The sequence below is a fragment of the Salmo salar genome, chromosome ssa22 (genome assembly GCF_905237065.1).
Source record: "Salmo salar chromosome ssa22, Ssal_v3.1, whole genome shotgun sequence".
NCBI classification, from domain to species: Eukaryota; Metazoa; Chordata; class Actinopteri; order Salmoniformes; family Salmonidae; genus Salmo; species Salmo salar.
In genome coordinates this window covers 60,438,314-60,464,421 of record NC_059463.1, presented here as the reverse complement: position 1 = coordinate 60,464,421, position 26,108 = coordinate 60,438,314, and the positions used below count along the sequence as shown (strand labels likewise).

At 44.8% G+C, this 26,108-nt stretch overlaps 1 protein-coding gene across 7 annotated transcripts in view; it reads right to left on the bottom strand.

Annotated features, from left to right (window-relative positions):
- Positions 1 to 3,796: 3,796 nt before the first annotated feature.
- nisch (nischarin) overlaps positions 3,797 to 26,108 on the bottom strand; it is a 39,696-nt gene continuing 17,384 nt past the window's right edge. For 2 of the 7 annotated variants that reach the window (XM_045705634.1, XM_045705636.1), the window contains 8 exons: positions 24,992 to 25,116; positions 18,764 to 18,858; positions 16,523 to 18,097; positions 15,514 to 15,697; positions 11,927 to 12,077; positions 8,764 to 8,892; positions 6,257 to 6,418; positions 3,797 to 6,029 (listed from right to left, as the gene is read on the bottom strand). In XM_045705634.1, coding sequence (XP_045561590.1) covers positions 5,164 to 6,029; positions 6,257 to 6,418; positions 8,764 to 8,892; positions 11,927 to 12,077; positions 15,514 to 15,697; positions 16,523 to 18,097; positions 18,764 to 18,858; positions 24,992 to 25,116 — 3,287 coding nt within the window. In that variant the 3' untranslated portion in view covers positions 3,797 to 5,163. Of the gene's footprint in view, positions 6,030 to 6,256; positions 6,419 to 8,763; positions 8,893 to 11,926; positions 12,078 to 15,513; positions 15,698 to 16,522; positions 18,098 to 18,763; positions 18,859 to 24,991; positions 25,117 to 26,108 lie in introns of those variants that run through there. The other 5 variants (XR_006761376.1, XR_006761378.1, XM_045705635.1 and 2 more) reach the window with 4 other exon arrangements.

Sequence of the window (26,108 nt, the reverse complement as noted above, 5' to 3'; positions counted from 1 at the left end):
AGAGAGAGAGAGAGAGAGAGAGACCAGAGAGAGAGAGAGAGAGAGAGACCAGAGAGAGAGACCAGAGAGAGAGAGAGAGAGAGACCAGAGAGAGAGAGACCAGAGAGAGAGAGAGAGAGAGAGAGAGAGACCAGAGAGAGAGAGACCAGAGAGAGAGAGAGAGACCAGAGAGAGAGAGAGACCAGAGAGAGAGAGAGAGAGACCAGAGAGAGAGAGAGAGAGAGAGACCAGAGAGAGAGACCAGAGAGAGAGAGAGAGAGAGAGAGAGAGAGAGAGACCAGAGAGAGAGAGAGAGACCAGAGAGAGAGAGAGAGAGAGAGAGAGACCAGAGAGAGAGAGAGAGACCAGAGAGAGAGAGAGAGACCAGAGAGAGAGAGAGAGAGAGAGAGAGAGAGAGACCAGAGAGAGAGAGAGACCAGAGAGAGAGAGAGAGACCAGAGAGAGAGAGAGAGGACAGAGAGAGAGAGAGAGAGACCAGAGAGAGAGAGAGAGAGACCAGAGAGAGAGAGAGAGAGAGACCAGAGAGAGAGAGAGAGACCAGAGAGAGAGAGAGAGAGCAGAGAGAGAGAGAGAGACCAGAGAGAGAGAGAGAGAGAGAGAGACCAGAGAGAGAGAGAGAGAGAGAGACCAGAGAGAGAGAGACCAGAGAGACCAGAGAGAGAGAGACCAGAGAGAGAGAGAGAGAGAGAGAGAGAGAGACCAGAGAGAGAGAGAGAGAGACCAGAGAGAGAGAGAGAGAGAGGACCAGAGAGAGAGAGAGAGAGAGAGAGAGAGAGAGACCAGAGAGAGAGAGAGAGAGAGAGAGAGACCAGAGAGAGAGAGAGAGAGAGGCCAGAGAGAGAGAGACCAGAGAGAGAGAGAGAGAGAGAGAGACCAGAGAGAGAGAGAGAGAGAGAGAGACCAGAGAGAGAGAGAGAGCCAGAGAGAGAGAGAGAGAGACCAGAGAGAGAGAGAGAGAGAGAGAGAGAGAGAGAGAGACCAGAGAGAGAGAGACCAGAGAGAGAGAGAGAGAGAGAGAGAGAGAGAGAGACCAGAGAGAGAGAGAGAGACCAGAGAGAGAGAGAGACAGAGAGACCAGAGAGACCAGAGAGAGAGAGAGAGAGAGACCAGAGAGAGAGAGAGACAGAGAGAGAGAGAGAGAGACCAGAGAGAGAGAGAGAGAGAGAGAGAGAGAGAGACCAGAGAGAGAGAGAGAGAGAGACCAGAGAGAGAGAGACAGAGAGAGAGAGAGAGACCAGAGAGAGAGAGACCAGAGAGAGAGAGAGAGAGACCAGAGAGAGAGAGAGAGAGAGACCAGAGAGACAAGGACATTCATTGTGTTTTAACGTGTTCTACTGACGACGGTTCTTGTTCCGGGCAGAGTAAAGTGGATGTTCCTTCCTGATGACTGAGGCATCTGTATCCCAAATGGCTCCCTATTCCCTTTATATAGTGCACTACTTTTGACCGGGGCCCTATTGCTCTAGGGAATAGGGTGCCATTTTTTGGGATTCAGCCCTGGTCAGAAGTAGTGCACTATATAGAAAGTATGGTGTCTCTGATAGGGCTCTGGTCAAAAGGAGCAGGGTGCCTTGTGGGACGTAGCCTGAACATAATGAGGATATATAACAGAAAACGTGAAAAGTGGTTTGGTTTCCTATTGGTAGAACCGTTCCTAATGAACCTTAGATCAACTAAAACAACCATGCGTCCCAAATAGCACCCTATTCCCTTTTATAGTGCACTACTTTCCCCCTGGTCAAAAGTAGTGCACTACACTGAGTGTAGAAAACATTATGAACACCAGCTCTTTCCATGACATAGACTGACCAGGTGAATCCAGGTGAAAAGCTATGATCCCTTATTGATGTCACCTTGTTAAATCCACTTCACATCAGTGTAGATGAAGGGGAGGAGGTATGATTAAAGAAGGATATTTAAGCCTTGAGACAATTGAGACATGGATTGTGTTTGTGTGCCATTCAGAGGGTGACAAAATACAAGACAAAATATTTCCAGTGCTTTCAGAAAGTATTCACTCTGCTTGACTTTTTCGACATTTTGTTTTGTTACAACCAGAATTTAAAAAATGGATTAAATTTAGATTTTTTTTGGGGTCACTGGCCTACACACAATACCCCGTAATGTCAAAGTGATAATGTTTTTAGAAATGTTTACAAATTAATTAAAAATGAAAAGCTGAAATGTCTTGTCAATAATTATTCAACCACTTTGTTATAGCAAGCCTAAATACATTCAGGAGTAAAAATGTGCTGAACAAGTCACATAATAAGTTTAATGGATTCACTCTGTTTAATAATAGTGTTTAACATGATTTTTTAATGACTACCTCATCTCTGTGCCCCACAAATACAATTATCTGGAAGGTCCCTCAGTCGAGCAGTGAATTTCAAACACAGATTCCACCACAAAGACCAGGGAGGTTTTCCAACGCCTCGCAAAGAAGGGCACCTATTGGTAGATGGGTAACAATAATGAATAAAGCAGACATTGAATAATATCCCTTTGAGCATGGTGAAGTTATTGATTTCACCATGAGGCCAATAATGACTTTAAAACAGAGTTTAATGGCTGTGATGGGAGAGAACTGAGGATGGATCAACAACATTGTAGTTACTCCACAACACTAACCTAAATGACAGAGTGAAAAGAAGGAAGCCTGTACAGAATACAAATATTCCAAAACAATCATCCTGTTTGCAATAAGGCACTAAATTAATACTGCAAAACATGTGGCTAAGCAATTCACTTTTTGTCCTGAATACAAAGTGTTATGTTTGGGACAAATCCAATACAACACAATACTGAGTACCACTGCATCATGTTATGGGTATTTTTGTAATCGTTAAGGACTGGGAAGTTTTTCAGGATAAAAAAATAAATGAAATGGAGCTAAGCACAGACAAAATCCTAGAGGAATCCTGCTTCAGTCTGCTTTCCACCAGACACTGGGAGATGAATTCACCTTTCAGCAGGACAATATCCTAAAACACAAGGCCAAATCTACACTGGAGTTGCTTACCAAGAAGACAGTGAATGTTCCTGAGTGGCCGAGTTACAGTTTTGACTTAAATCTGCTTGTAAATTTATGGCAACACCTGAAAATGGTTGTCTAGCAATGATCAACAACCAATTTGAAAAGATTAATAATGGGCAAATGTTACACAATCCAGGTGTGGAAAGCTCTTGGGAGATTGACCCAGAAAGACTCACAGCTGTAATTACTCCCAAAGGTGATTCTAACATGTATTAACTCAGGGGTGTGAATACTTATGTAAATGAGATATTTCTGTATTTCATATTTATTCAATTTGATAACATTTCTAAAAACGTATTTATGGGGCATTGTGTGTAGATGGGTGACAAATGTTTTATATTTAATCCATTTTGAATTCAGGTTGTAACATAAAACGTGGAATAAGTGAAGGGGTATTACTATGTAAGTGCCTTTGAACAGGGTACGGTAGTTGGCGTCAGACGCACTGGTTTGTGTCAAGAACTGCAATGCTGCTGGGTTTTTCCACTCTCAACAGTTTCCTGTGTGTATCAAGAATGGTCCACCACCCAAAGGACATCCAGCCAACTTGACACAACTGTGGGGAAGCATTGGAGTCAACATGGGCCCAGCATCCCTGTATTATGCTTTCGACACCTTGTAGAGTCTGTTGTAGAGGCTGTTCTGAGGGCAAAATGGGGAGCAACTCAATATAAGGAAGGTGTTCCTAATGTTTTGTCCACTAAGTGTATAGGCGTGAAGGTGCCATGGGGGAGGGAAGGAAAACTGTAGACAAACAAATGACCAGCAATAATAAGACTTTCATATAAAAAAAAAGGAAAAAAAAAAAAGATAATATTATTTTTGATAAATACTAAATAATATTTAAGATTGGTATCATTCCATAATAAATGTACTTCAGCGACTATGGGTTGGGGGCTATGTACAAAGATAACAAATAAATATCACACTTGTGTGGACTGTACAAATTCCCAGGATGCATTTGGATCATAAACGATAAGAAACATCACAGAACTTCCTTTGAGGAGGAGGAGGAGAAGAGGAATCTTTAAGGGGTTTGATTCCTTGTCTGTCCCTTGTGTCTTGTTTGGTTAGTCCATCCACCAGCCTGTGAAGGCGTAGTCCATCCACCAGCCTGTGAAGGCGTAGTCCATCCACCAGCCTGTGAAGGCGTAGTCCATCCACCAGCCTGTGAAGGCGTAGTCCATCCACCAGCCTGTGAAGGCGTAGTCCATCCACCAGCCTGTGAAGGCGTAGTCCATCCACCAGCCTGTGAAGGCGGGTTATGGTAACATAGTCCATCCACCAGCCTGTGAAGGTTGGTTTGAAAGCCACCATCTTTACAGGGCTCAACAGTGCCACCATTTTACTTGTATATGTGTCTAAATATTTAGCTGTGTAATTCTAGCTTTAATATCTCAAATATTTTTCATTGTGCTCCTAAATTCCTTTGTGTGCGCCAACATTTCAGCGTAGAGCCGTGCTTTAAAACCTCCTGGAAGAAGAACCAGTCAGTCAGGGAGTTTTACCGGCAGAAGAACCAGTCAGTCAGCCAGGGAGTTCTACAGACAGAAGAACCAGTCAACCAGTGAGTTCTACCGGCAGAAGAACCAGTCAGCCAGTGAGTTCTACCGGCAGAAGAACCAGTCAGCCAGTGAGTTCTAATGGCAGAAGAACCAGTCAGGCAGAAGAACCAGTCAGTCACCCAGGGAGTTCTACAGACAGAAGAACCAGTCAACCAGTGAGTTCTACCGGCAGAAGAACCAGTCAGTCAGCCAGTTAGTTCTACAGGCAGAAGAACCAGTCAACCAGTGAGTTCTACCGGCAGAAGAACCAGTCAGGCAGAACAACCAGTCAGTCAGCCAGTGAGTTCTACAGGCAGAAGAACCAGTCAGGCAGAAGACCCAGTCAGTCAGCCAGTCAGTTCTACAGGCAGAATAACCAGTCAGTCCGCCAGTGAGTTCTACAGGCAGAAGACCCAGTCAGTCAGCCAGTCAGTTCTACAGGCAGAAGAACCAGTCAGTCAGCCAGTGAGTTCTACAGGCAGAAGAACCAGTCAGTCAGCCAGTGAGTTCTACAGGCAGAAGAACCAGTCAACCAGTGAGTTCTACAGGCAGAAGAACCAGTCAGGCAGAAGACCCAGTCAGTCAGCCAGTGAGTTCTACAGGCAGCTCCCTACTACACAGCACTTCCCACTGTCTCGCTAACAGACATATCAGCCTCTCCCTGCTGTCTGCTCCAGGAACATAGACACACCACAGTACCTCGTTCTCTGTTCCCCCACATCTCCTCCTCCTCCTCCTCCCATTCTCCCCTCCTCCTCCTCCCACCTCCTCCTCCTCCTCTTCTCCAAAGTGGTCCATGGTAAGCTGACAGAGGAGGTCTGGGCCAGGGACATCGTCGAAGACTAACGTCAGTGCCTGCGGGTACGTCTGGTAACCCATGAGGACTCGATCCAGGTCTCTTATTCGTCGAGCGTCGGTCAGTTGGTACTTATCTCGGGGAGGGGGCTCCTTGGCAAAATCCGGCAGCGGGTAGCTGATATAATCCTCATCCAGCAGGAAAACGTCTGTACTGGTCAGGATCAGAGTCTTAGGATGGAGGACAGGCCTGGGAGTGGAGGGAGCCAGGCTCTGTTGGGGGATATGGGGCCTGATGGAGGGGGCTGGTCCTGGAACCTGGGGGTAAGGATGAAGACGGGGCTGGCTAGCAGAGACCGGGCTCTGGGGTTGGAGGTGAGACTGTCTATCCCCCTGCAGACGACCCCCAGTGCAAGTCTGTCTGTCAGCAGCTGGGGCCTGGGTCTGTGGGAGCACATTGAGGCCCTGTGAGAAACCTGGCCCCTGGGTCTGCACCTGGAAGACCAGTACGTAGAGCAGGATATTGCAGGAGGACGCCCCAGATGGACCTTTCCTCTCGGCTACGATAAAGGTCAGGTCGCCAATCTCTTCTTCACTGGGGTAGATGAACTTTACCCTGCTAGAGTGGACAAGTTCATAGTTCTCCATCTTACCTGGGAGTAGACAACACATTGGGAAAGACAGGACTCATTTAGTTTGGTACGTCAACAACAATAGGACAAAAAAAAGGACCCATTTATTCTTAATCCCGAATAGAACCTCCTAGATTCTACCCCATGTTATTGTGGAGATCTGTTTCTTAAACCTGGACAATCCACACACATCTCCACAAAGGGGCATTTTACTGATGAAAACGTACAAATATTCATGTTATTAATACCTGTGGATTTATTTCCGAACTGTGTGTAGAAGTCTTGTTCAGAGGGTTCGGGAGAAGGTAGTTTGTCCTGTAGAGAGAGAACCATCATCAGCTGCTGCAGGAAGCGGTGTGTCCCGTAACTGTCCCTCGTCAGACAGCAGATGATGTGGTCCGCTGACGGCCCTGGAGACAAATAACACACAACACAGATTACAGCCAGCCCAGTCCAACAGCCAGCCCAGTCCAACAGCCAGCCAGCCCAGTCCAACAGCCAGCCAGCCCAGTCCAACAGCCAGCCAGCCCAGTCCAACAGCCAGCCCAGTCCAACAGCCAGCCCAGTCCAACAGCCAGCCCAGTCCAACAGCCAGCCAGTCCAGCAGCCAGCCAGCCCAGTCCAACAGCCAGTCCAGTCCAACAGCCAGCCAGCCCAGTCCAACAGCCAGCCCAGTCCAACAGCCAGCCCAGTCCAACAGCCAGCCCAGTCCAGCAGCCAGCCCAGTCCAACAGCCAGCCCAGTCCAACAGCCAGCCCAGTCCAACAGCCAGCCCAGTCCAACAGCCAGTCCAGTCCAACAGCCAGCCCAGTCCAACAGCCAGCCCAGTCCAGCAGCCAGCCCAGTCCAACAGCCAGCCCAGTCCAACAGCCAGCCCAGTCCAACAGCCAGCCCAGTCCAACAGCCAGCCAGCCCAGTCCAACAGCCAGCCAGCCCAGTCCAACAGCCAGCCAGCCCAGTCCAACAGCCAGCCCAGTCCAGCAGCCAGCCCAGTCCAGCAGCCAGCCCAGTCCAACAGTCAGCCCAGTCCAACAGCCAGCCAGCCAGTCCAACAGCCAGCCAGCCAGTCCAACAGCCAGCCAGCCAGTCCAACAGCCAGCCAGCCAGTCCAACAGCCAGCCAGCCAGTCCAACAGCCAGCCAGCCAGTCCAACAGCCAGCCCAGTCCAACAGCCAGCCCAGTCCAACAGCCAGTCCAGTCCAACAGCCAGTCCAGTCCAGCAGCCAGCCCAGTCCAACAGCCAGCCCAGTCCAACAGCCAGCCCAGTCCAACAGCCAGTCCAGTCCAGCAGCCAGCCCAGTCCAACAGCCAGCCCAGTCCAACAACCAGCCCAGTCCAACAGCCAGTCCAGTCCAGCAGCCAGCCCAGTCCAACAGCCAGCCCAGTCCAACAGCCAGCCCAGTCCAACAGCCAGCCCAGTCCAACAGCCAGCCCAGTCCAACAGCCAGTCCAGTCCAACAGCCAGTCCAGTCCAACAGCCAGCCCAGTCCAACAGCCAGTCCAGTCCAACAGCCAGTCCAGTCCAACAGCCAGCCAGTCCAGCAGCCAGCCCAGTCCAACAGCCAGCCCAGTCCAACAGCCAGTCCAGTCCAACAGCCAGTCCAGTCCAACAGCCAGCCAGTCCAGTCCAACAGCCAGCCAGTCCAGTCCAACAGCCAGTCCAGTCCAACAGCCAGCCAGTCCAGCAGCCAGCCAGTCCAGCAGCCAGCCAGCCCAGTCCAACAGCCAGCCAGTCCAGCAGCCAGCCAGTCCAGCAGCCAGCCAGCCCAGTCCAACAGCCAGCCCAGTCCAACAGCCAGCCCAGTCCAACAGCCAGTCCAGTCCAGCAGCCAGCCCAGTCCAACAGCCAGCCCAGTCCAACAGCCAGCCCAGTCCAACAGCCAGTCCAGTCCAACAGCCAGTCCAGTCCAACAGCCAGCCCAGTCCAACAGCCAGCCCAGTCCAACAGCCAGTCCAGTCCAACAGCCAGTCCAGTCCAACAGCCAGCCCAGTCCAACAGCCAGCCAGTCCAGCAGCCAGCCAGCCCAGTCCAACAGCCAGTCCAGTCCAACAGCCAGCCAGTCCAACAGCCAGTCCAGTCCAACAGCCAGCCAGTCCAGCAGCCAGCCAGCCCAGTCCAACAGCCAGCCAGCCCAGTCCAGCAGCCAGCCAGCCCAGTCCAACAGCCAGTCCAGTCCAACAGCCAGTCCAGTCCAACAGCCAGCCAGTCCAGCAGCCAGCCAGCCCAGTCCAACAGCCAGCCAGTCCAGCAGCCAGCCAGCCCAGTCCAACAGCCAGCCCAGTCCAACAGCCAGGCCAGTCCAGTCCAACAGCCAGGATTTCTATAAGTTCTGGGATAGGGATTTCTATGAATCCTGGAATAGGGATTTCTATGAGTCCTGGGATTTCTATGAATCCTGGGATTTCTATGAATCCTGGGATTTCTATGAATCCTGGGATTTCTATGAATCCTGGGATTTCTATGAATCCTGGGATTGGGATTTCTATGAATCCTGGGATTGGGATTTCTATGAATCCTGGGATTGGGATTTCTATGAATCCTGGGATTGGGATTTCTATGAATCCTGGGATTGAGATTTCTATGAATCCTGGGATTGAGATTTCTATGAATCCTGGGATTGAGATTTCTATGAATCCTGGGATTGGGATTTCTATGAATTCAGATAACACTTCGCAGTATGTTCCACTGTCTTTAACATCCTGATCCTAGTCCTCTCTGTAACACCGTAGTCATCCATTCATTCTCCCTACTCACCCACCACCCTGAAGTACTGGTCGAACAGGCCCACATTGACAGACTGGAGGTCGTGGAGGTCGATGGTGAGACAGTAAGACATGATCAGCTCTGGGTCCTGATGGTCACAGTGGCTCCAGTCCCACAGTACTGAAGGATAAAGACAGCACACATTACTACAGACCCACAGGATAAAGACAGCACACATTACTACAGACCCACAGTATAAAGACAGCACACATTACTACAGACCCACAGTATAAAGACAGCACACATTACTACAGACCCACAGTATAAAGACAGCACACATTACTACAGACCCACAGTATAAAGACAGCACACATTACTACAGACCCACATTACTACAGACCCACATTACTACAGACCCACAGTATAAAGACAGCACACATTACTACAGACCCACAGTATAAAGACAGCACACATTACTACAGACCCACAGTATAAAGACAGCACACATTACTACAGACCCACAGTATAAAGACAGCACACATTACTACAGACCCACAGTATAAAGACAGCACACATTACTACAGACCCACAATTACTACAGACCCACAGTATAAAGACAGCACACATTACTACAGACCCACAGTATAAAGACAGCACACATTACTACAGACCCACAGTATAAAGACGGCACACATTACTACAGACCCACAGGATAAAGACAGCACACATTACTACAGACCCACAGTATAAAGACAGCACACATTACTACAGACCCACAGTATAAAGACAGCACACATTACTACAGACCCACAGGATAAAGACAGCACACATTACTACAGACCCACAGTATAAAGACAGCACACATTACTACAGACCCACAGTATAAAGACAGCACACATTACTACAGACCCACAGTATAAAGACAGCACACATTACTACAGACCCACAGTATAAAGACAGCACACATTACTACAGACCCACAGTATAAAGACAGCACACATTACTACAGACCCACAGTATAAAGACAGCACACATTACTACAGACCCACAGTATAAAGACAGCACACATTACTACAGACCCACAGTATAAAGACAGCACACATTACTACAGACCCACAGTATAAAGACAGCACACATTACTACAGACCCACAGTATAAAGACAGCACACATTACTACAGACCCACAGTATAAAGACAGCACACATTACTACAGACCCACAGTATAAAGACAGCACACATTACTACAGACCCACAGTATAAAGACAGCACACATTACTACAGACCCACAGTATAAAGACAGCACACATTACTACAGACCCACAGTATAAAGACAGCACACATTACTACAGACCCACAGTATAAAGACAGCACACATTACTACAGACCCACAGTATAAAGACAGCACACATTACTACAGACCCACATTACTACAGACCCACAGTATAAAGACAGCACACATTACTACAGACCCACAGTATAAAGACAGCACACATTACTACAGACCCACAGTATAAAGACAGCACACATTACTACAGACCCACAGTATAAAGACAGCACACATTACTACAGACCCACAGTATAAAGACAGCACACATTACTACAGACCCACAGTATAAAGACAGCACACATTACTACAGACCCACAGTATAAAGACAGCACACATTACTACAGACCCACAGTATAAAGACAGCACACATTACTACAGACCCACAGTATAAAGACAGCACACATTACTACAGACCCACAGTATAAAGACAGCACACATTACTACAGACCCACAGTATAAAGACAGCACACATTACTACAGACCCACAGTATAAAGACAGCACACATTACTACAGACCCACAGTATAAAGACAGCACACATTACTACAGACCCACAGTATAAAGACAGCACACATTACTACAGACCCACAGTATAAAGACAGCACACATTACTACAGACCCACAGTATAAAGACAGCACACATTACTACAGACCCACAGTATAAAGACAGCACACATTTCTACAGACCCACAGTATAAAGACAGCACACATTACTACAGACCCACAGTATAAAGACAGCACACATTTCTACAGACCCACAGTATAAAGACAGCACACATTACTACAGACCCACAGTATAAAGACAGCACACATTACTACAGACCCACAGTATAAAGACAGCACACATTACTACAGACCCACAGTATAAAGACAGCACACATTACTACAGACCCACAGTATAAAGACAGCACACATTACTACAGACCCACAGTATAAAGACAGCACACATTACTACAGACCCACAGTATAAAGACAGCACACATTACTACAGACCCACAGTATAAAGACAGCACACATTACTACAGACCCACAGTATAAAGACAGCACACATTACTACAGACCCACAGTATAAAGACAGCACACATTACTACAGACCCACAGTATAAAGACAGCACACATTACTACAGACCCACAGTATAAAGACAGCACACATTACTACAGACCCACAGTATAAAGACAGCACACATTACTACAGACCCACAGTATAAAGACAGCACACATTACTACAGACCCACAGTATAAAGACAGCACACATTACTACAGACCCACAGTATAAAGACAGCACACATTACTACAGACCCACAGTATAAAGACAGCACACATTACTACAGACCCACAGTATAAAGACAGCACACATTACTACAGACCCACAGTATAAAGACAGCACACATTACTACAGACCCACAGTATAAAGACAGCACACATTACTACAGACCCACAGTATAAAGACAGCACACATTACTACAGACCCACAGTATAAAGACAGCACACATTACTACAGACCCACAGTATAAAGACAGCACACATTACTACAGACCCACAGTATAAAGACAGCACACATTACTACAGACCCACAGTATAAAGACAGCACACATTACTACAGACCCACAGTATAAAGACAGCACACATTACTACAGACCCACAGTACTGAAGTACTTACTACAATAAACTGAAGTACTACATTACAAACTGAAGTACTACATTACCACAATCTTCGATTAAGATAAGCAGAGTAAGGTGTTTACATGACTAATGCCATACTCTGCCTACTGCCATAATCAGTTATATTCAGTTATTGGTGTGCATGTAAACATACTCACTCTGACAGACAGACACAACTCTTTCTAACTGGACCTTGCCGTGCAGCGTGTGTGTGTGTGTATCTTACGTGATTGGTCGTTGAGCGTGGAGGCGGAGTCATCCAGCAGGAAGTAGAGGGCTTTAGTAGAGAGCATGATACAGGAAGTGGCCTCGACGTCAGGTGACTTATAAAAAACCACCGATGACCACAGGATGTGATGCAGCTCCTCCTTCTCTTCCTGGTCAAAACACACACAGACCATCCCCTTTAAACATCTCATAGACGTCACAGGCACACGCCATCCCCTTTAAACATCTCATAGACGTCACAGGCACACGCCATCCCCTTTAAACATATCATAGACGTCACAGGCACACGCCATCCCCTTTAAACATCTCATAGACATCACAGAAACTAAATCATCCTCTTTAAACATCACAGGCGGTAAGAAGTCATTGTTGTTGATGAATGTGTGTGTCAAGGTTTCAGTTAGCTGGAAATTAACGGTTTTTAGCTGCAAAAAAATAAAATAAAAAAATGATATGAAAAGCTGATTTAAAAAAAAAAAATTGTTGCCTGCCAAATTGTCCGGGAGAAAAAATACAAAATAAAAATAATAAGTCACATGGCAAAATAATGCTTTTTATTAATTGATGGAAATACCAGCCGATGCGTTCCATCTTCAAAGGAAAATAGACTTCATACATCCTCTGATTGGCCAAGTGTGTTTCTATTCTTACTCACACAGAAAAAGGAAAAAAATCACTCCTTTATCTTTGCGAACCAATAAATGGACAAAAGCCTAGACTAATCCTAATTAAAATATCACAAAAGGATTAAAATTAGTTAAAAGTTATAGAGAGTATATCCAAAATATTATAATAATGTGTTTGATGTCATAAAGTTGCAGCTTTAAAAAAAAAAAAAAAAAAAAAAAGGGGGAATAAAGGGGAATAAATAAAATAGTTATGAAAGTCACAGTTTATGGCTTGGCTATTCTCAATCACAGCTTTATTTTGAATGACAAATATTTCAGGCCACAAGAAGTGAAATTGTACAAACAATACCAAAAGGCAGAACAATCGAATGAGAACTAAAAAAAAAAAAAAACGTACAACTGTGCAAAGCTTATGAAAGAAACCATGCATATAGATGACCTAGGCCCCCCTAGTATTCTAACAATGTACAACCCAACTCCAAAGCATATAGTAGCCTAATAGGAGAGGATGAGGCACAAATATGAATCATTTTTTTATTTATTTTTATTTAAAGGGCAACTCCACCATTTTTTAATCCTCATGATCTCCAGCACAATACCAGTGTCAACACATTTCGAAATTTTGAAGAATTTTTTATTTTACAAAGTTCTACCCGATGACATCATCAAAAGGTAAAACGTTTTAAAAACAGTGCTTTTTTAAAACACTATGAAATTCGCCGAGACGCGAGGAGCAAGAAAAATACCCTCCTTTGGGCTAGAAACTCATTGCAGGTTTTGAAAGTCAATGTTTTTATTTTTATTTTTTTACTTCAAAATCGTACCCTGAGATGTCACAGAGAAGCATTTTAAGGACATTTCTTCTCTTTTTAACCAGATCATACAAACTGTTTTCACATACAGTACATTCGGAATGTATTCAGACCACAACTTTTTCCACATTTTGTTAAGTTACAGACTTAATTTAAAATGGATGCAATAGTTTTTCATCAACCTACACACAATACCCCATAATGACAAAGCAAAAACAGGTTTTTGGAAAATTTTTCAAATGTATTAAAAAATAAAAAAACGTATTCAGACCCTTTACTCAGTACTTTGTTGAAGCACCTTTGGCAGCGATTATAGCCTTGAGTCTTCTTGGGTATGACGCTACAAGCTTGGCACACCTGTATCTGTATTCCTCTCAGTCTGTCAGGTTGGATAGGGAGCGTCGCTGCACAGTTATTTTCAGGTCTCTCCAGAGATGTTCGATTGGGTTCAAGTCCGGGTTCTGGCTGGGCCACTCAAGGACATTCAGAGACTTGTCCAGAAGCCACTCCTGTGTTGTCTTGGCTGTGTGCTTAAGGTTGTTGTCCTGTTAGAAGGTGAACCTTTTCCCCAGTCTGAGGTCCTGAGCATGTTTTGAAGGATCTCTCTGTACTTTGCTCTGTTCATCTTTCCCTCAATCCTGACTAGTCCTCCAGTCCCTGCAGCTGAAAACATCCCCACAGCATGATGCTGCCACCACCATGCTTCACCGTAGAGATGGTTCCAGATGTGACGCTTGGCATTCAGGCCAAAGAGTTCAATTTTGGTTTCATTAGATTGTCCTTCTGGAAGGTTCTCACATCTCCACAGAGGAACTCTGGAGCTCTGTCAGAGTGATCATCGGGTTCTTGGTCACCTCCCTGACCAAGGCCATTCTCCCCTGATTGGTCAGTTTGGCCGGGCGGCCAGCTCTAGGAAGAGTCTTGGTGGTTCCAAACTTCTTCCATTTAACAATGATGGAGGTCACTGTGTTATTGGGGACCTTCAATGCTGCAGACATTTTTTGGTACCCTTCCCCAGATCTGTGCCTCGATACAATCCTGTCTCAGAGCTCTACTGACAATTCCTTCGACCTCATGGCTTGGTTTTTGCTCTGACATGCACTGTCAGCTGTGGGACCTTATATAGACAGGTGTGTGCTTTTCCAAATCATGTCCAATCAATTGAATTTACCACAAGTGGACTCCAATCAAGTTGTAGAAACATCTCAAGGATGATCAATGGAAACAGGATGCACCTCAGCTCAATTTCGAGTCTCATAGCAAAGAGTCTGAATAATTATGTAAATAAGGAATTTCTGTTTGTTAGTTTTTATACATTTGCAAAAATTTTAGAACTTTTAGCTTTGTCTCTATGGGGTATTGTGTGTAGATTAATGAAGAAAATGTTTTATTTTAATACATTTTAGAATAAGGCTGTAACATAACAAAATGTGGAAAAAGTCAAGGGGTCTGAATACTGGTACTGAATCTGAATACACACACTGTTTGCAGACACTGGTTTGGTGCTGGAGATGAGGTTGAAAAGTGACAGAATTACCCTTTAATAAATACCCAGTTGATGATCATACAACGCACAGTCATCGAGGCTCGTTAACGGTCACTCGCTCCAGATGCGCGCTTCGGCACACATAGACACACCTCTTTCCTGCACAGCTCATACAAATAGCCAATAGGAGAGGTCGTTTCCAAATTAGATCATAAAAAAAAATACTATATTTTGAAGTTGTGTTTTATTACTGTGTAGGGAGACTTGTTCATCTAGTCTGAATGTTTAGTAAAAAAAAAAAAAATGTAATGATATACAATTGATTATTTGTAGTAGGGATGAAGACAACGGACGTTTTGCTTTTCAATAAAACCTGTCATGTTGGTATAAGAGCTTTACAGGCTAAATCCTTTTCTGTTAATATGAATTACCATAGCTAATCTACATGTGAATTCTGTCATTCTGAGTCCTGTGGGTGGATGCCCTAATGAGTTATGCACCCAATGCATACGGGTCTGGTAAATTTATAAAAACGTCTGCTAAATTTAAATCTTACCAGTCACATTCTCGAGCGACCAATTTTTGTGCCTGCGTGTGTGTCTGTTTGTGCCTGCGCGTGTGTGTGTGTGTGTGTTCGAGCGCATCTCTCTCCCTCTACCTCTGCAATGTTTGTGTGGAAGAACCCCAGCAGCTGGTGTCCCCTAAGACCAGAGACGAGGGACAGGGCTGGGGACAGGGACAGGTGGGATGGGACCTGGTTGTCTCCGGTCAACTTCTCCACCAGGATGTCTGTTGGGTAGGACATGGACAGGGACGGCCGAGGACGCTGGGAACCTCGAGGGCTAGATGGAGAGAGAGAGAGAGAGCGAGAGAGAGAGCACAGAGAGAGAACAGAGAGAGAGAGAGAGAGAGAGAGAGAGAGAGAGCACAGAGAGAGAGCACACAGAGAGAGAGAGAGAGAGAGCACACAGAGAGAGCACAGAGAGAGAGAGAGAGAGAACAGAGAGAGAGAGAGAGAGAGAGAGAGAGAGAGAGAGAGAGAGAGAGAGAGAGAGAGCACAGAGAGAGAGAGAGAGAGCACAGAGAGAGAGAGAGAGAGAGCACAGAGAGAGAGAGAGAACAGAGAGAGAGAGAGAGACAGAGAGAGAGAGAGAAAGAGAGACAGAGAGAGAGAAAGAGAGAGAGAGAGAGAGAGAGAGAGAGAGAGAGAGAGAGAGAGAGAGAGAGAGAGAGAGAGAGAGAGAAATAATGTCATGAAAAATGGAATAACCTCGATCTTGATAGCTAACTGTTAGCTATAGCATACATTTTTATATTCACAAAACATTTCAATTTAGCTACATTTCTATTTGACAAAAGAATCGGACAGCCTGTCCTTCAGTAAATCGGACAGCCTGTCCTTCAGTAAATCGGACAGCCTGTCCTTCAGTAAATCGGACAGCCTGTCCTTCAGTAAATCGGACAGCCTGTCCTTCAGTAAATCGGACAGCCTGTCCTTCAGTAAATCGGACAGCCTGTCCTTCAGTAAATCGGACAGCCTGTCCTTCAGTAAATCGGACAGCCTGTCCTTCAGTAAATCGGACAGCCTGTCCTTCAGTAAATCGGACAGCCTGTCCTTCAGTAAATCGGACAGCCTGTCCTTCAGTAATGTGTCCATGCGTATCTACCTGTTAACCTGCAGCCTGTCTGTGCTCTTGGTCTCATTGGGAGTGGACGTGTATATGTTTATCGTCCTGGGACTGTCCCCGTCACTGTGGCTATGTTCGTTCCCACCCTGCAGGAAAGCCACAGTCTTGATGTCCCTGAGGCTGGAGCGCAGCAGGGTGAACTGTCTCTGGAAACGGAGCCTGTCGTGAGGCAAGGGGAACACCGCCGTGACCCTCTCCTGTCCCACTAGGAGCTCCATGACACGGCCGTCTCTGGGGGAACGGTGGTGCCAGGGCAGGGGGCAGCTGGGAGAGTAGGCAGGGACAGACCCCTGCCTAGACCCAGCACCAGCCCCGTACAGGGCACTCGGCCTGGGGTGGGGCAGCACGGAGGCCAGGGGGATGCGGGTGAGCCTGGAGCAAGAGCGGATCCTCTGGTTGTGGTCGTCTGACGGTTCATCACCGGTGGTTCCCCGAGCCAGAGCTTTGAAGTCCACCTTCAGCACGCAGAGATGGCGTTGGGTCAAGAACAAGACACAGGGGACACAGCAGGAGAAGTCTCTGTCCTCTCCTGGAACTATGTGGGATAGGATGTCAGAGAGAAGGGGATTGGTTAGAGTTTGGTAGGGGGCGAAGGTGTTGAGGTCAGTAGAAGTCTTCATAGGAGTGAGAGTCGGGTTGGTGGAGGTGGTTGTCTGTTGGCTGGTCTGTCTGATCTGAGGTGACAACATGGAAGTCTCCACTAAATGTGCTGTATAACCACTCTTCACACAGCCCTGGTTCTCTTCAAACTCCCAGGAGGTGAAGAGCAGGTGGAGAAGCTGCTGAGGGGTGGAGGGTCCTCCTGACGGGGAGGAAGGGAGCTGGGCCAGGGAGCAGAGCAGGGAGTGGGTCTCCTTTAAACCCTGGGGGTCTGAGAAGAGGTACCAACGAACGTTAGAGGACTTCACCCTCAGAGAAAGGCAAGTGTCTGGGATGTAGAAAAGGAGAGAGTCTAGCTGGTCGTAGGGAAGGACAAGGTCTAGCTCCAGGTTATCTACGAGGGTCTGGACTGTGACTGAGCCAAGGTCGTGAGGTTGGCTCTGGGGTTGATGGGTTGGGGCTGTAGAGGGGTGACTAGGACAGTGAAACAGCCCCAGTAGACTGTTTGTTAGCACCACACACACCGATCTCTGCTCCACCACATCATCAACCCTGATGCAGTGGCACCACATGACTTTGGTCACACGTAACACCTCTGTCTCTGGGGCCTGGTTCTCTCCTTCTACCTGGTCAGTTGGGGACCCCTCCTCTCCATCCCTCTCCTTTCCCTCCCCCAGACCCATCTCAAAGTATCCATCTCCAGAGGAGGGGCTGGGACTGGGGCTAGGTGTGCCCAGATCAGTCTCTTCCTGGCTGGGAAGATCTCTGAGTCTGCTGGGCCTCCTGTCCTCCTCTTCCAGGGCTTTGGTGATGCGGGCAGACAGCAGGGAGGTGAAGGACGGACAGGAGGAGGTAGAGGAGGAGGGGAGGTAGAGGGGGAGCACAGGGGTCCTCAAGTTAGTGTTGCTCCACGTGTATCTCTCCTCTCTGTCCTCCACACAGCAGCAGCAGCAGCTGGGACACAGGAAACACACACCTGGTTAGATCTTCATCATCATCATCCAGAATAACTCATGATAAAACACTAGTAGAACAACAATAGCAGCAGAAGGTGAAAGGGGAATATATGTGGTTTAGACTGGAATGCTGTGTATAAATAAAAATGTTAAAAAAGTGATAGATTTCTACTAAAAACAGCAGTGACACAGTAATATGACTGTGGTGGATACCTCATGTCACAGAGTTGACGTTCCTCAACTGTCTACCGATATTTCCGGAGGGATCTAGCGCCTCCTTCTGATAGGTTAGTGTATAAAACTGGCCTCCATTTTAACTACATGTCTACATTAGTGAAGACATGGAGACACAGAGTACAGAAACAACACATCTTGAATGAATGAATGAATGAATGAATGAATGAATGAACGAACGATTTAAATGAAATGGTTTATTTCCGTGTCCAGTGTAAATGATGTTTACAGCTGCTTCTGATAGCTTAGTGTATAAAACTGGCCTCCATTTTAACTACATGTCTACATTAGTGAAGACATGGAGACACAGAGTACAGAAACAACACATCTTGAACGAACGAATGAATGAATGAACGAACGATTTAAATGAAATGGTTTATTTCCGCGTCCAGTGTAAATGACGTTTACAGCTGCGTGCTTCACAACGTACCCAGTGTTCCTGTGGTTCTGGTTCTGTTGGGTACCGGAGTGTTCAAAAGAACTAGAATCATCATCATCATCATCATCGGGCTGGTGGCTGGTAACCTGGAACATTCAAACATAAACATCTAATATGTTGCTCCACTGAACATGCAAACCCACAAAAGACAATTTAATATCATGAAGAGTGTCTGGGTCCTCTTCTATCTCAAGGCCGTCAGACTGTTAAACAGCCGTCACTAACATTCGGAAGGCTCTCCAGAGGGTAGTGAGGTCTTCACAACGCATCACCGGGGGCAAATTACCTGCCCTTCAGGACACCTACAACACTCTATGTCGTAGGAAAGCCATAAAGATCATCAAGGACGACAACAACCACCCGAGCCACTGCTTGTTCACCCCGCTATCATCCAGAAGGTGAGGTCAGTACAGGTGCATCAAAGCTGAGACTGACAGACTGAAAAACAGCTTCTATCTCAAGGCCATCAGACTGTTAAACAGCCGTCACTAAACACAGAGAGGCTGCTGCCAACATACAGACTTGAATTCATTGGCCACTTTAATGAATGGATCACTAGTCACTTTAATAATGTTTACATATCTTACATTACTCATCTCATATGTATATACTGTATTTTATACCATCTACTGCATCTTGCCTATGCCGCTCAGTCATCGCTCATTCATATATTTATATGTATATATTCTCATTCACCCCTTTAGATTTGTGTGTATTTGTGTGTATTAGGTAGTTGTTGTGGAATTGTTAGATTACTTGTTAGATATTACTGCACTGTCGGAACTAGAAGCACAAGCACTCACAATAACATCTGCTAGCCATGTGTATGTGACCAATAACATCTGCTAACCATGTGTATGTGACCAATAACATCTGCTAACCATGTGTATGTGACCAATAACATCTGCTAGCCATGTGTATGTGACCAATAACATCTGCTAGCCATGTGTATGTGACCAATAACATCTGCTAGCCATGTGTATGTGACCAATAACATCTGCTAGCCATGTGTATGTGACCAATAACATCTGCTAACCATGTGTATGTGACCAATAACATCTGCTAACCATGTGTATGTGACCAATAACATCTGCTAACCATGTGTATGTGACCAATAACATCTGCTAGCCATGTGTATGTGACCAATAACATCTGCTAGCCATGTGTATGTGACCAATAACATCTGCTAGCCATGTGTATGTGACCAATAACATCTGCTAACCATGTGTATGTGACCAATACAATTTGATTTGACTGGACTGTATTACTATAACTCAGAAGAAGCTGTGACTGCACTGTAGTCAATATTTCCACGAAATGCAGCACATTGACAACTCAAATCGCTTTGAAAAGAGCCTTTGACCTAATGAAAGCCTACAGCCAACATAACAAGGTATCTTTTTTTTTAACCTTTATTTAAAATAGGCAAGTCAGTTAAGAAAAAAATATTGTGCCCTCGGAAAGTATTCAGACCCCTAGACCTTTTCTACGTTACAGCCTTATTCTGAAATTGATTAAATACACAACACCCCATAATGACAAATCAAAAACAGGTTTCGAATTTTTGCAAATGTATTAAAAATGAAATAGCACATTTACATAAGTATTCAGACCCTTTACTCAGTACTTTGTTGAAGCACCTTTGGCAGTGATTACAGTCTGGAGTCTTCTTGGGTATGACACTACAAGCTTGGCACACCTGTATTTGGGGAGTTTCTCCAATTCTTCTCTGCAGATCCTCTCAAGCTCTGCGAGGTTGGATGGGGAGCGTCGCTGCAAGTCCAGGCTCTGGCTGGGCCACTCACGGACATTCAGAGACTTGTCCTGCGTTGTCTTGGCTGTGTGCTTAGGGTCGTTGTCCTGTTGGAAGGTGAACCTTTGCCCCAGTCTGAGGTCCTGAGCACTCTGGAGCAGGTTTTCATCAAGGATCTACCTGTACTTTGCTCTGTTCATCTTTCCCTTGATCCTGACTAGTCTCCCAGTGCCTGCCACTGAAAAACATCTCCATAGCATGATGCTGCCACCACCATGCTTCACCGTAGAGATGGTGCCAGGTTTCCTCCAGACGTGAAGTTTGGCATTCAGGCCAAAGAGTTCAATCTTGGTTTCATCAGACCAGAGAATCTTGTTTCTCATGTTCAGAGTCCTTTAGGTGCCTTTTGGCAAACTCCAAGCGGGCTGTCATGTGCCTTTTTCTGAGGAGTGGCTTCCACCTGGAGACTCTAGCATAAAGGCCTGATTGCTGGAGCGCTGCAGAGATGGGAGAACCTTCCAGAGGGACAACCATCTCCACAGAGGAACTCTGGAGCTCTGTCTGAGTGACCATCGGGGTTCTTGGTCACCTCCATGACCAAGGCCCTTCTCCCCCGATTGCTCAGTTTGGCTGGGTGGCCAGCATGATGAGAGTCTAATGATGATTTGAAAAAGGTTGCTTGAAAGGCATGAGCTCTGCTTTGTTTTTTTTTTGCACAGGCTGTACACACGTCATCAGTCTCTCATTCACAATTTGACATGCACTTGATGATGCCTCGAATTTCACGGTGACATCCCTTTGTGGCTGTAATGCACCCTAAAAAAAATCCATGCCTTTCGTAGCCCGGAGTGTTGGGTTTTGCCCTTCTTCCTGAGTGTGCTGCGCAACCCGAAGCTTGATCGGGTCTTTCTCACAAGTGAAGACAGACACATCGGGGACGCATTCTTATCCGATTCCGAGGTGCATATTGAAGATATTGGAAGAAATGTCCACATTTACTTTTCGTCAGCGAACAAGATGAGTAGCCCTAACGAACAGCAAAAGCACTAGTCTATGTCGGAGTACTATCCCCCATAGTACCTATTCCATTCTGTGCGATAAATAAATATTCCAAACATACTCTGGGACAGTTGTGGGATGCGATAGATCCCAAATTAATACAACCACTAGCATCAAAAAAAACTTTTTAGGCAATGTGGCTGACAGCAACAGATCAGAACGTTTAGCTTAAAATGTTGATAAACTATTAGGCTATTTCTTCACATTAAAAGCGCAGCAATGCGCACATGGTTTTAGGCTATAAGCGCAAATGTACCATTAACAGAAAATAGGGAACGGAGGATGCTTATTCCGTGGTTAATTTTCATGCCAGCCAGGTAGGCTATACTCCTGCTATAAAGAGAAGCCAAGCGTTTAATATCAGGAAAGTTGAGAAATAAATCTAGTAGGCCAAGTCTACAGAAAGCTGATGGGAACCTCCTCTTTTTATTAGAGGCCATCACTCCATTTTTCCTCCGCAATCGCACAGCCTATACAAATGTTTTGCAACATGAGCTCATGGGCTCTCATGAAGTGTTTGATTAGATTTTCGATACAATAGAGTGTTGAGTACCAGGCAGTTAGCAAGTTTGGTAGGCTACTAATGATCAGCAGCAGCATCAGAGCTTGGAGAGGCCTAATTACTGTGAATAAAACGGTCATGTGGCATATGACTGGCTTCATGACTCGTGACCGCCGGTGTGGGGGTAATACGTTCACCGCAACAGCCCTGGCCACAGGTGGACTCCAATCAAGTTGTCGAAACATCTCAAGGATGGTCAATAGAAACAGGATGCACCTGAGCTCAATTTGGAGTCTCATAGCAAAGGGTCTGAATACTTATGTAAATAAGCTATTTCAGCGTTTAGATTTTGTATAAATTAGCTACATTTCTAAAAACCTGCTTTCACTTTGTCATTATGGTGTATTGTATGTAGATTGATGAGGATTTGTTTTTATTTGATCCATTTTTGAGTAATGTAACAAAATGTGGAAAAGGGTCTGAATACTTTCCGATTTTAAACTTGAACAATTCCCAAAATCTGATATACGACCAAATGCCTTTAACCATCCAAATATTTCATACAATATTCTGCCCATATTGGGACTCGGCTTGACTGATCTCCTTCCTATAGGCCTACAATGAAATATATAATTACATTTGAATCATAAAGTGCATTCACAATTGCAAGCTCGGCTTCAAAAGCCCAGATCAATACATTTTGTAAATGTGTTTAACCTGTCTGGGCTAGGGGGCAGTATTTTCACGGCCGGATAAAAAACGTACCCGATTTAAACTGGTTACTACTCTTTCCCAGAAACGAGAATATGCATATTATTAGTAGATTTGGATAGAAAACACTCTGAAGTTTCTAAAACTGTTTGAATGGTGTCTGTGAGTTTAACAGAACTCATATGGCAGGCAAAAACCTGAGAAAATTCCAAGCAGGAAGTGGCTTGTCTGAGAAATTGTAGTTCTTCTTTCTAGTCCCTTTCGAAACTAAAGTATCTCTGGGGTTACGTTGCACTTTCTAAGGCTTCCTTTGGCTCTCTAAAGCCTTCAGAAAGCGGATTGAGGCGTCTCCGGTCTCTGGGCAGAGTATACTAGCACAGTTTGTCAGTGGTCTGCCTAGTGACAAAGAGATTGGAGATGCGCGGTCCCGCGACCATGCTGTTTTTTCATTTTCTCTTTGAATGAATACACTATTGTCCGGTTGGAATATTATCGCTATTTTACGTGAAAAATACCATAAAAATAGATTTTAAACAGCGTTTGACATGCTTCTAAGTACGGTAAAGGAACATTTAGAATTTTTTGGTCTCGAAATGCGCTCGCGCGTTACCGTTTGGATAGTGACCTGAACGCACAAACAAAACAGAGGTATTTGGACATAACTATGGATTATTTGGAACAAAAACAACATTTCTTGTGGAAGTAGCAGTCCTGGGAGTGCATTCTGACGAAGATCAGCAAAGGTAATACAATTTTTCTAATAGTAATTCTGAGTTTAGTGAGCCCCGAAGTTGGCGGGTGTCAAAATAGCTAGCCGTGATGGCTGAGCTATGTACTCAGAATATTGCAAAATGTGCTTTCGCCGAAAAGCTATTTTAAAATCTGACATAGCGATTGCATAAAGGAGTTCTGTATCTATAATTCTTAAAATAATTGTTATGTATTTTGTAAACGTTTATGGTGAGTAATTTAGTAAATTCACTGGAAGTTTTGGGTGGGAATGCATGTTCTGAACATCACATGCCAATGTAAAAACCTGTTTTAGGATATAAATATGAACTTGATTGAACAAAACATGCATGTATTGTATAACATAATGTCCTAGGAGTGTCATCTGATGAAGATCATCAAAGGTTAGTGCTTCATTTAGCTGTGTTTTGGGTTTTTGTGACATATATGCTTGGAAAATGGCTGTGTGATTATTTGTGGCTATGTACTCTCCTAACATAATCTAATGTTTTGCTTTCGCTGTAAAGCCTTTTTGAAATTGGACAGTGTGGTTAGATTAACGAGAGTCTCGTCTTTAAAATCGTGTAAAATAGTCATATGTTTGAAAAATTGAAATTATTGCATTTTTGAGGTTTTGTATTTCGCGCCACGCTCTTCCACTGGCTGTTGACTGGAGTGGGACGGTGATGTCCCACCTAGCCCATAGAAGTTAATGGTGGCCTCTGGTGGTTAAAACGACCATTTAAAGCAAGAACTGTAAAAGTACCATTCCACAGCACGGCATACAGCACGCTATACCGTGGTATGTCACAACTTTTAATTGTGGGCCGAAGTTTACTTAAGGCAAAAACGAAAGAAGGGTGGATGGGTAGGCGTATAACGCGAACGCCAAGCAACCCTAAGGTTGCGTGTTATGAATCTCATCATGGACAACTTTAGCATTTTAGTAACTTTGCAACTACTTACTACTTTTTAGCTACTTTCCAACTACTTAGCATGTTAGCTAACCCTTCCCATAACGTTAACCTTAATTCCTTGTAAAATATACGTATTGCAAATTCGTAACATACCATACGAATGATCATTTGTTACATCATACAAATTATAATTGGTAACATATCATACCAAATGGATAATGGACATCCACAAATGTATACATACATACATACATACATACATACATACATAACAATTTCAGTACTCCAGATTTTTGTTTACTATGTTACGTCTACCCCTGAGTTCAGGTTTTTTTTTTTTTACAATTTTCCACACAGTATGTAACGAATACTATTTTATGTTTTAAGAATGACTATTATAAAAAATAAAATAAAAATTACGGTACGTTCACAAATAAACTAAACGTTATTTTTCTTGCAGAAGATTCCATATTCCAAAATAAATTGTGAAAATGTCATAATATATATATATTTCTTTTTTGTTGTGTGTAATCAGATGAAAGACTCACCTGTAGTTGTTCCTCACAAGGCAGAGTGTTTACATCATCATAGCATCGCTGGGTATCAAGTGCAATAAAATCCACAGGAGTCAATATTGTAGGGGTAACAAAGGCTTCTTCTTTACATATCACTTCTGGAACAACAACAAAAATGTAAATAGTGATCTGAAATGTATACCGCTACGATTCAAACTGTGTTTAGTGTGAGCAGACGTCACGGTTAAAGCACACTGTATATCACAGTGGTAAGAGATACAACAGTACTGTGTTTCTCAGGGGGATTAGTGATGTATTAGGAGGAGCTGTGTGTATAAAGGGGGATTAGTGATGTATTAGTAGGAGCTGTGTGTATAAAGGGGATTAGTGATGTATTAGTAGGAGCTGTGTGTATAAAGGGGATTAGTGATGTATTGGTAGGAGCTGTGTGTATAAAGGGGATTAGTGATGTATTGGTAGGAGCTGTGTGTATAAAGGGGATTAGTGATGTATTGGTAGGAGCTGTGTGTATAAAGGGGATTAGTGATGTATTGGTAGGAGCTGTGTGTATAAAGGGGATTAGTGATGTATTAGTAAGAGCTGTGTGTATAAAGGGGATTAGTGATGTATTAGTAGGAGCTGTGTGTATAAAGGGGATTAGTGATGTATTAGTAGGAGCTGTGTGTATAAAGGGGATTAGTGATGTATTAGTAGGAGCTGTGTGTATAAAGGGGATTAGTGATGTATTAGTAAGAGCTGTGTGTATAAAGGGGATTAGTGATGTATTAGTAGGAGCTGTGTGTATAAAGGGGATTAGTGATGTATTGGTAGGAGCTGTGTGTATAAAGGGGATTAGTGATGTATTGGTAGGAGCTGTGTGTATAAAGGGGATTAGTGATGTATTGGTAGGAGCTGTGTGTATAAAGGGGATTAGTGATGTATTGGTAGGAGCTGTGTGTATAAAGGGGATTAGTGATGTATTAGTAGGAGCTGTGTGTATAAAGGGGATTAGTGATGTATTAGTAGGAGCTGTGTGTATAAAGGGGATTAGTGATGTATTAGTAGGAGCTGTGTGTATAAAGGGGATTAGTGATGTATTAGTAGGAGCTGTGTGTATAAAGGGGATTAGTGATGTATTAGTAGGAGCTGT